The sequence below is a fragment of the Chinchilla lanigera genome, unplaced genomic scaffold (assembly GCF_000276665.1).
Source record: "Chinchilla lanigera isolate Chin_1 unplaced genomic scaffold, ChiLan1.0 scaffold00110, whole genome shotgun sequence".
NCBI lineage: Eukaryota > Metazoa > Chordata > Mammalia > Rodentia > Chinchillidae > Chinchilla > Chinchilla lanigera.
Window position 1 is genome coordinate 431,560 of NW_004955511.1, and position 11,650 is coordinate 443,209.

General features: G+C 35.8%; 1 protein-coding gene across 1 annotated transcript; it reads right to left on the bottom strand.

Moving 5' to 3' along the window:
- Nucleotides 1-8,826: 8,826 nt before the first annotated feature.
- On the bottom strand, nt 8,827-9,798 carry LOC102025933 (olfactory receptor 4C15-like). The gene has a single exon (XM_005407944.2). The coding sequence runs from the start codon at nt 9,796-9,798 to the stop codon at nt 8,827-8,829; it is 972 nt and encodes a 323-aa protein (XP_005408001.2).
- Between the last annotated feature and the right edge of the window lie 1,852 nt (nt 9,799-11,650).

Below are 11,650 nucleotides of genomic sequence, written 5' to 3' on the forward strand. Positions count from 1 at the left end.
CCATTCAATGGAGGACAACACACGTTCAAGGAACTTTAAACGGGTAGCTAAAGGAACTACGGAAATGTTCAGCTCATGCCCAATCAAACAGATGCAACCTTCAAGATGGGTCAGTGATATCAGCCCTTCATTTTTATATTTAATACATAATATTGAGAAGGAGATAGAAAGTTTGGAGGGTAATGAGACAAGTTCAAAGGAAAACATGGTGAATAAGAATTAGAAAGAAAGAGAATCATGAGATTGAGACAGGGAAAATCTTACCATCGAGTGACAGCAAGGAATCACAGCCAGAGAGCACTTCTTTTCTAGTATTTCACTAAGGAATTTTGCTTCTCTCTCTCTCCCCTCCACTCCTTATATTATGACTTCATACACAGAAAACATGTACAGAGCAGGGCTGAAAATCAACTCTGAACAAGTAACATGGTGCCATCAGTATCAGAATTCTCAGCATCGTCAGCATCCACACAAGCTGCATAGGGTCAGTGTATTCTCTGCCTTAGACTCTGCAAATGAAAAGTCTGCAGGTCTTAGGTCCACACTAGTGTCCCCTTCGTTGTTGATCAGAACTGAACCTGTGACACAGAGGAAAGTGCAGGCTGAGAAAACTTGGAATATTGGTCTTTTTCATCCATGAGCAAAAGCTGTGTCTGGAACATTAGGTTACTTAGGAGCCAGATCTAGAGGACGGTGACTTACTTCTGAATGGGAAGCAAGGGAAAGGAAACAGCTCCATTAGGTTTGAAAACTTACCATTTTTCTTATAAAAAAAAAAAGTTATGGCAAATGGCATCCAGTTAAGTATTGATAGTTTGCTCTTTTTCAACTCTGATTCACTTCAAAGATGGATTACATGCCATATATCTGCAGCACGTAAACTATACTTTCTATCCATCCACTCTTGGGCTCTGTTGTAGAAGCCAAGCAGAGAGATACTCTACAATCCACGCTTTCCAGAGCACCTGAGTTAGGCTCTATGAAAGAGACCAAAATATTGGCAGTACGTTTCTTGCTATCTTTCTGAGCACTTTTCACAGTAAAATGATGTATCTCCTTTTTTTCTGTATAGGGACATCTGCAAAGTGAGATCTCTTAGCCCAAGATAGTCCCTGGCAGAATGTGAATTAAACCTGTGTTTCTTTCCTCAAATATTTATAGCTATTTGTAAAAACATCACAAATGCTGGGCTCCTAAGGGACAAAGGCCATTGCTCTTCCAACTTAACCCTGAAAGACTTGTTATGAGCTATGGAACACTGTTAATCTAAGTCCATAGCAAACCATGGTGACTATTAATCCCCACTAGGCTGATGACAGATTACATCCCCTGTCTTTCCTCTGGGCCAGTCTCAGAGGAAACTTTTCACTTCAGTTATCAACACTCCATCCAAGCAAGCTTTCAAAGTCATATTGAGCTGTGGACTAATAAAATGTACTTGAAGCTTTCCATTTAAGCCAAATTTTTTGAGTGATATTCAAAGCTCTGAGGAGATCTAAGTGCTCAAATAGAAAAGAGATAATTGACTTTCAGGGCCATCATTCCCCATCATTTCTGGAGCTATATATTTCCTTTATTTCTTATTTTTTCTTTCTTCTGTGTTTCTCCGTTCCCTTCCCCTGCCTTCAATTCCTCTTCTTTATTTGTAAAAGCTTTGTTTCCATTTTTCTTTCCTTTCTCTTTTTTTCTTTTCTCTTTCCTTTCCCCTCCCCATTCCCTAGTTCTTCTTCCCATTTGAACATATTCTACCTGTTTCACAATATCCACCATAAATTTTGGTTCTTATTTGCACTTTTGGTTTCACACACCAGAGAAATAATGTGACATGTACACAAGTGTGCCCATTTTATTTCACTTGAGGATATGCTCTGAATGTCCATCCATTTACCTAGAAACATCTCAGTTCTATCCTTCTTCATGGTTAAGTAATATTATACTGTATTAAAAAAAAAAACCCTATCTTCTCTATCCATTCATCTGTTGATGAGCTTTTGGGCTGTTTCCAAGATTCAGTTATTAGAAACTCTGCTGCTATAAACATAGTCATGCATATACTGTGATATGTTGCTTTTTCTTCTTCTGGGAAGATATTAAGAAGGGGAATAGCTGGGTCAAATTCAAACTCTAGTTTTAGCTTTCTGAGGAATTTCCACAGCAGCTGTACCAGTCTACACTCCCTTCAACAGTGGAGAAGGATTCTTTTTTCCCCACAACCTACAGTATTTGTTATTGGTTGATTCCTGGATAATAGCTATTCTTTCTAGAGTGAGATGGGCTATCAGCATTATTTTAATTTGCATCTCTCAAGTGACCAGTGATGTTTAACATTTTTTTAATTTAAAGTGAAGAAATAATTAAAATCATACAGAATTTCAAAATATAGGAAATAAACAATGGCTATTACATTGCATATTATTATCTTCAAATTAGTTGCTCAAATTACCAGATCAAACAATATTGATCAAACAGTACAAGCACTGTTTTTTTCAATAAACTAATAGAAATTAATGGTATAATTATCTTAACTATCGTGTGTGTGTATGTATATGTATATACACATATATTTATACATTTTCCCTTTTTTCTTTTCTCCTTTTCCCCATCCCAGTTGTTATTTCCTTTTGAGCAATTTCTTTGCCTTTCACAATATCTATTGTACCTTTCAGATCTTATTTACTCTTTCAGTTTCTTACACTAGGGAGCCAATGTTTAACATTTTTATATATTTATTTGTCATTTGTATATACTTCTTCATTTGATAAATGTGAATTCATTTCAGATGCCCAGTTTTGGTGTTGAGTCTTTAAATTGGGGTGGGAGTCTGATTTTGCATTCTTTATATATTCTAGATATTAGTACTTTGAGGAACAGCTAGCAAATATTTTCCTACTCTGTGAGTTGTATCTTCACTCTGTTGATTTCTTCTGCTGTGCAAAAGCTTTTTAATAAGATGAGACCCCAGATTTTTGATTCTTTATAATATTTTCCATGCAATTGGGGTTTCGTTCATAAAATCTTTTCCTATACCTATGTAAAGAGTTCTATTTATTCTTTCTTCAAGCAGATTTAGTGTTTTTGTTTCAATATTTAGATCTTTGATCCATTCTGTTTTTATTGGTGGGAGACATGGGCCTAGTTTTAGTCCTTGGTAAGTGGAAAGCCAGTTTTTCCACCACTATGTAGTAAAGAGGCTATCTTTCTTCCAGTGAATGTGTTTGGTACCTTTGTCAAACGTAAGGTGGCTGAGATGTCTGGAGTTCTTTCTGCATCTTCTAATCTGCTCCATTGATATGGAAGTCTGTTATTATCTTTTTGCCAGTACCATGCTATTTTATCTTTTTCTTTTTGCTTTAATCACACTAGCTTTGTGGTATAATTTCAAGTTAGGAATTGTGATGCCTCCTACCTTGGTTTGGATGCCCAGAAATGTTTTTGCTACTCTATGTCTCTTCTGGTTCTAAATGAATTTTAAGATTATTTTCTCTTAATCTGTAAGAAGTGCTACTGGAATTTTGATTGGGATTGCATTCAATCTGTATAACAATTTGCTGAGTATGGTCATTTTCACTGTGTTGGGTCTTCCTATCCAAGAGCAAAGGATATTTTTCCATTTTCTTGTCTTTTCTTCTCTCTTCTTTCTTTCTTTCTTTCTTTCTTTCTTTCTTTCTTTCTTTCCTTCTTTCTTTCCTTCTTTCTTTCTTCTTTCTTTCCTTCTTTCCTTCTTTCCTTCTTTTCTTCTTTTGGTACCTGGAATTGAATTCAGGACCTGTGCTCGTCAGGAAGGTGCTGTGCCACTGAACTATATCCCCAGCTCTTTTGATTTTCTGATATTCTCTTTGATCTCCTTTTTCAGAGTGCTTTAGTTTTCAGTGTAAAGATCTTTTACTTCCTTTGTGGGATTCATTCCTATGTATTTCATTCTTTTTCAGTGCTATTGTGAAATATGTGGTTTCCCTAAATTCTCTCTCAGTGAGTTTGTTATTTGTGTATAGGAATGTTACTGATTTTGAAAACTGATTTTGTATCCAGCTATGCTACTAGATTTGGTTATTAAATCTAGAAGTCTTTAGATGGAGCTTTTGGGTTCTTCTCTGGAGAGTATCATGTCATTGACAAATAATTTTAATTTTACTTCTTGCTTTTGTATTTTTATTTCTTTTATTTTTTTCCCTTGTCTAATTATTTTAATGTTTCTGAAATATATTGAGTAGGAGTAGTGTCAGTGACACTCTTTTCTTGTTCTTGATTTTAGAGGTAAAGCTTTCAGTTTTTGACCATTTAATGTGATATTGGCTGTTGGCTTGTCATAGATGGCTTTTATCAGATTGAGTGAAAAGTCATCCATTCCTCTTTTCTGTAAGGTTTTTATACTGAATGGTTGTTGGATTTTGTCAAATTCTTTTTCAGCATCTATAGAGATGATCATGGGTTTTTGATCTTGGCCCTGTTGATATGGTGCACACAGTAATTGATTTCCTTATGTTGAACCATCTTTGCATCCCTGGAATGAATCTTACTTGATGATTGTGTATAATGATTTTCTTGATGATTTACTGCATTCTATTTGTTAGTATCTTATAGAGGATTTTTGGGTTTAGGTCCATTAGAGAAATTGGCCTGTAGTTCTATTTTTTGGTTTGATCCTTCTTTGGTTTTGCTTTCAGGGTAATATTTGCTTCCAGGAATGACTTTAAGAATATTGCTTACCTTTCAATTTTATTAAAAATTTCAAGGGATAGTAGCATTAGATATTCTCTTAATTTCTTGTAGAATACAGCTGTGAATCTATCAGGAACTAGGTTTTTCTTTGTTGTTCAGTGTTTCTTATATCTTCAATTTCATTGACAGATATTGAGTTATTTAGTTTTTTTATATCTTCTTGATTCAACTTTGGTAATTCTTATGTATCTAGGAACCTGTCCATGTCTTCTGTGTTGTCCATCTTATTTGTGTACAGGTTGTCAAAATAGGTATCATTGATCTTCTGGACTTCTGCAGGTTGTATTGTGGTTTCACCCTTTTCATTCTGAATTACATGGATTTCAGTCTTTTCTTTCCTTTTCTTGATATGATTGGGTAGGGGTTTGTCAATTTTATTTAATCTTTCAAAGTATCAATTCTTCTACATACTTCTTAAGGGAAAGCTCCTGAGAGAAAGATAACAATCATAACTATATATGCACCAAATATCCATACACACAGCTGTATAAAATAAATATTGATGGACATGGAAAATCAGACAGGCACTAACACAATTTTAATAGGGGACCTCACTACCATACTGTCACAAATAGCCAGGTCAGCCAGACAAAAAATCAGCAAAGAACTACCAGAACCAAACAAAACCTGTGAACAGATGGGCTTAAGTAGATATCTACAGGGTGTTCTGTTCCACAACATCACAATACATATTCTTTTCAGCTTTGCATGGGACATCCTCCAAAACAGACCCCATACTAGCTCGTAGAATATGTTTAAGTAAATTGAAAGGAATTGAAATTATCCCATGGGTGTTATCTGTCTATAGTGCAATGAAACTGGAAATCAGTGGAAAAAGAATTTACAAAAACTATATAAATACATGGAAATGAAATAATACCCTCTTGAACAATCAGTGGATCACAGAGGAAATTAAGAGACATTAGACAGTTTCTACAGTTAGTTGATAATGCTGATACAATGTAATGGAACTAATGTTACATAGTGAAAGCAGTACTAAGAGGGAAATTTATAGCAGTGAACACTGAAATCAAGAAAATAGAGCAACCTGAAATAAACAACCTAATATCGAACCTCAAACATCTAGTGTCTGAGAGAAACATCTAAAAGAATACCATACTCCAATACCCTTTTCATTGTTTTTCTTATTGTTTTTGCTACCACCAATGGACTGGAAGAATCTTGACAAAGTTTTTGCTTGTGTCCTTTGAATTCTTTGGGACTCCATTTGGTCACCAATTAAATGGGAATTTGAAGACAAATGAAATGGGAATTTATATTGTACAAAATACATAACACATGAAAAGAAAAAAGCATGGACTCTGAGAAGTGCAGAAGAAATATTTTTGTGTTCTTATTAATTCTACTTTCTCAAAATAAACTGAGATGCAGAGAAGTGAAATTATCCAAGGTCACATATTTATTTAGTAATAGAAGAAACTCCAGAATCCAAATCTTTTAATAACAAGTCTAAAGCTCCTTTATTTTAATAAGATAACTCTAGTAAAGACTGAAGAGTCTTAGGCCTGGAAAACAAACATTTCCAGGTGTTATGGTTTGTGTCTGGATGTCCCCCCAAAGCCTCCTGCAGTCACGGGACTGACTTCTAGAGTTTATGATTGATCCATTATCCAACGCTGGGATTATGGGTGTGAGTGTTACACTTGCCCTGGGGCGGATAGCTGTAAGGGAGGAAAAGAGGCTTGTTTCCCCACGTGCCTCCCTTATTTATTTATTTATTTATTTATTTATTTATTTGCTCTTGTTGCTTTTGCCATTTTCTTATGCCATGAATCCTTGCCCTCTGCCACATGCCACTCTGCTTTTGAGCCAGCTGAGTATGAACTGAAACCTCCGCAAAATGCGGGCTAAATAAATCTTTCCTTCCTTAATTTTGGGTGTCAGATATTTTGTCTCAGCAACCAGAAAAAAGTAACTAAGACACCAATAGATGTATTTAGGGTGGTCAAAGATGGTGGGAACATGCTAATGAAAGCCAATAAAGTGAGATGAAAAGATGGTAGTTTTAAAATCACAGACTGAGTAGCATTTGTTACATAGGAGATGGTGCAGTTAACCATGAAGTATACGAAAGGAAGGAGAATGTTTCAAGCCAAGGGGGCCATGCACAGGCTGTGAGGCAGGAGGTATTGTAGCAAATTCCTGAAAGGGAATGAGAAGTACTGAGGGAAGTTAAGGAAACCCAACTTTGTAGTCTTAGATATCACCATAAGCATTTTGCCTTTTCTTTCATTAGAATGGAGAACAATTCCATGATGTGGTGGAAACTCCTCCTTTAACCTGATTTATGATAATGCAATGATAATAATAAATCCATTAAAGTTGGCGTGTTCTAGATTCAACTCTTAATACTGTATGTAATTCTTTTGATATTTTAGTTTAAATTGATAAAATTGTATACATTATCATGTGAAACTATTTCACTTTTTAAATTTAGAAATTGGTATTACTGACTCTTTCAGACATCCAGAGGCAGTCTTTTAAAAATTTCCATATTTTTAAATTGGCAATATGCTTCTGAAAATTCTTTCACTGACTATAATGACTAAAACAGACCATTTAATGGCAGCAAAACAGTTGGATGGCCTGCAAAGAAACCATTGAAATTCAATATCTATAAGCCAAAACAAAGTGGGGTATAAAACAATTAAAACAATAATTATTGCTGGAAAATATTTGTAAAATGTGGTTCATCAAATTTGGTGGGATGAAAAAGGTCAGATACATACCTTTTAGTATTTGTATTTTCCTTTATTGAATATTATATTTGACTTTCTCATTGAATATTATAATCAGAGTTAATAGTGGGCTGCTGAGAGTTAAAATAATGGAAATTTATTTTAATCTGAGTCTTTTCTGGGTCAGATATGAATCTTCCTTGGTTACCACTATTTGATGAGAATAATATTTTTGTTTTACAGAACATACAATCTTAGATTCTCAAATTCATGAAAAAGTTAAACGAATGATTTCAGCTACTTCTTTCTTACTAATTTGTAGATATAAATGAGCCACATAAAAATAAATCCTCTGTGAGAAGGGAAGTAACATTAGGAGATGATCTTTTATATATGGTAGACAATGATGGCAAAGACAGAAGAGGAGGAAAAGCACCTTACCATGTCCATGAATTATTGCACTTCTGTCTCAGTGAATGCACATTGTCTATGTGATATTTTAGGAACTATTCTTAACCACTAATGGACTAGCCCAAAAGACATCATTTGGATTAAGAAATGAAATCACTGAGTAACTTGAAATATAGTGATCTTTTGAGAATCTTCAGATAACTTTGGCTTCTACTCTTCCCCTTGGAGAGAAAACATCAGTTACACACATTTGCAAGTTCAGAATTGGATTTTCTAGTCACTTAGATGGTCTCCCAAAGGCTGCAGAGTCTCTCTTTTGTAATGTTAGTGGAGATGCTCACCTGTCCCCTTGGGGAATCTGCCCTTTTTCCTATGCCATGGCTAATTGCTATGACATGGTCAAGGGGCTTGACAGAAACTTATCTGTAGGCAAGACTTGAGAAATTTTGATGTCAAATATTAATAAATTGACTCAAATTCTGTAGCTGATAGTAATGGATGCACCAAATGGTGGAGTCCTGTGATCCAAGAACATTTATATTTGAAATTCTGAAAATTCTCTCTCTCTCTGTTGTCTTTTTTTTTTTTAATTAAGCACTGAGGACAGTGCCCTAAACATATATAGTTTTTTCTTGAAATGCTTTAAGTTTCTCTTTCTAATATCTATAAAGTTTTTATTCCATAAGTAATGTTTTTCAAGGCATGGAGTGAATACCAGTTGGATAGGCAGTGCATCATTTCAAACGTTCTGTTTTGATCACTACACTCAAAGTAGGGATAAATTCAAATCATTTTGATTGACACAGAGGATACTGAGTTTCCATCTCAGGGATGATCAGTAATCTGGGGGTGAAAATGTTATTTCCAGGTAAACTTGAAAGTACTTTTTCTATTGTATTATGTTAGCTCCCTGTGTGTACACAACATACACCTTATAAATATCTAGGATCATTTTGACATTTTCATCTTAAATTAATTCTTTTAGAAGTCTAATGTTTTATTTTTCATCAGACAGCACCACCAATCTCTTGCACAGTTTTCTCCTGGCACTCTTCATGTCCTTATTCCGGAAAGTATAAATCATAGGATTGAGCAAGGGAGTTAACGTGGTGCAAAATATGGCCACAAATTTATCAAAGAAGTAAGCAGATGGAGGCCGTGCATACATAAAAATGCACGGGACAAAAAATAAAACCACAACAGCAACGTGAGAGCCACAGGTGGACAGCGCCTTCTTACGCCCTTCAGAACTGTGGTTTCTCAGGGAGAACAAGATGACACCATAGGATACAAGCAACATAGAGAAGATGAGGATGCAGAAAGACCCACTGTTGGCAAACACCAAAAGATGCAAGATGTGAGTGTCATTACAAGCAAGCTTCAGGAGCGGGTACAGGTCACACATGATGTGATCTATGACCCTGGAGCCACAGAACGACAGGTGGAAAGTAAAGGAAATTTGAATCATGGAATGCAGGAAGCCTCCTGTCAGGGCGATGCCCATCAGAATGCCACAGAGCCTCCAGTTCATGATGGAAGGGTAGTGCAAGGGCTTGCAGATGGCCACATAGCGGTCATAGGCCATGGCTGTGAGCACAATCACCTCTGCACCAGCAAGGAAGTGTACACCAAAGACCTGTATCAGGCAGCCTTCATAGGAGATGGTGTTCCTCTCGTGGAGAGTGTCTGCAATTGCCTTTGGGGTGATAACTGAGGAGAAGCATGCATCCAGGGAAGACAAGAATACCAAAAAGAAGTACATGGGGCAGCCCAGCAGAGTAGGGGTGCAGACGATGGTCACTATGACTAGCATGTTGCCCCCCATAGTTGCAATGTAGACCAACAGAAATACAAGAAATGCTATTTTCTGAACTCTTGGATTCTGTGAGAGCCCCAGGAGCACAAACTCTGTCACAGCACTTTGGTTATGCATGACTTCAGAGGAAAGGTGGGAAGGCATCCCGAACATGTGGGATCTGCAATCATAAGAAAGAAAACTTTGTTTCAGATCATTTCTGGTACTGTCATCATAAACAATTTGGTGCATGCTCATAGCACAATCTCATGTGTCCTGAGTTCACAAAATTGGAAACATTAAGCCTAGAGGAGGGAGATCATGAAGAATTGAGATGAAACAAAATATCAATCATTTTAAATTGTTGAGTTTCAATAAAGAAATTTGAGTTCCACTTGTAGCAAGGATGAGAAATACTTTTCATCTCAGGTCCCAAATTTCATTTATTAGTAGTGGTTTACTGGATTGAATTCTTGGAAGGTGTCCTGAGCCCTATACAAGTCCTGTTATTTTCTTAATCCTGGCTGCTAGTAACCTGGTATGTGATAGCTTGAACACCAACCCTGACCAAGAGACAGCCTTAGCTACAAAGACAAGAAATAACATACAGATACAAAACTCTTGAAAATCAAAGCTACTCCTCAAACATCTCTGTAAACCTCTGAACTGAATTGCATCTTTAAGTAAATAATAATGAGTAATAACTCGTTCCTTACAAAAGGCAAAGACCCATGCAAATGTGTGTAGCTCTATACTTAACACATCATGAGTACAGATTAAATTTTGAGAGTTTTCAAAGTAGTCATCATTCTAAAAGCTTATAAAACAATAGCTATTTCAGCATGTTGTCATGATAACAAAATGAAGTAATTCTTCAGATTTTAACCTCCTAGGAAGCAGACTGTTGTAGACCGTGTTATACATGTTATTGGTGAGAAACTCATGATTAAGACATTGCATTCAAGCAAACCAAAGTTGCTGGGAATGGAATTTTAGACTCGGAATCTCTGTTCCCTAACAGATACCACTACCTTGGAGCAACAGCAAAAAGTGGGGTTATTTCTTTTCCATCAAGGACATAGGTAGGGGTGGCTTTTCTAGTCTCCATCTGTCTGTACACATTAAAGCCCCCGATGCTTTGCACATGTTTGAATGAGGTATTTTGCTACAAGAAACAGAGCAAATGGTGTAGGCTCAGAAGGTAACACATGTTTTGTCTGCATAATTTCTTCAAAGTTTGATTTAAATTATAGAAAATATTGAAAATTAAAGAAGATGTCCTCACCCATATATTTTACCAGTGCCTAATGATATTTTGTTAGGTTGTGTGCACATACACATGTGTATAGTAACTTACATATGTTTATTAAGTATATAAATAAAAGAACAAAGAGCTTAATGTAAGAGCTAAAAATAACCTGATGTTCTAAATGGCATGTTTGGTTTATAGGAATCATCTTAAATGTCAAGAGTATTTAAAAATAAATTATTGTGTATGTTACTGTCGCTCTCTCTTTTACTTTGAAGCAGCCGTTTCCATTATTTTCTAAATGTTTCAGACATTCCTAAATGATTTTTGCATTCTGAACTTAATATCCAACGAAAAGGTCTAACCATGAAACAACTGTATAAAATAAACCCTAAAAGGTCATTGAATCAAACATCAATATATTAACCAGCAACAAACAATTAGGTTAGTTCAGGACCAGCGCCATGGAGACAAAAAGATAAAATACGTCAGAACACAGGCTGTAAAGTCATGCAGACCTGATTTCAAAACTCAGTTGTACTATTTGTGCAGGACTGAATAGTTACTAAAATTCTCAAAGCCTGCATTTCCTTTCTGTTAGTGAGCATAATAAAATGATCTATCTACAGGATTCTTTAAGGATCTGACAATAAATACTCATAAAAACACTTACGCCATCATAAATCCAGAACATGGTTTTGAATTACAATCAGAGTCATTGACACAGGGCAGAAATGGCACTGTTTTAACTGTAACTCCTGCTTTACTGTGCATAAG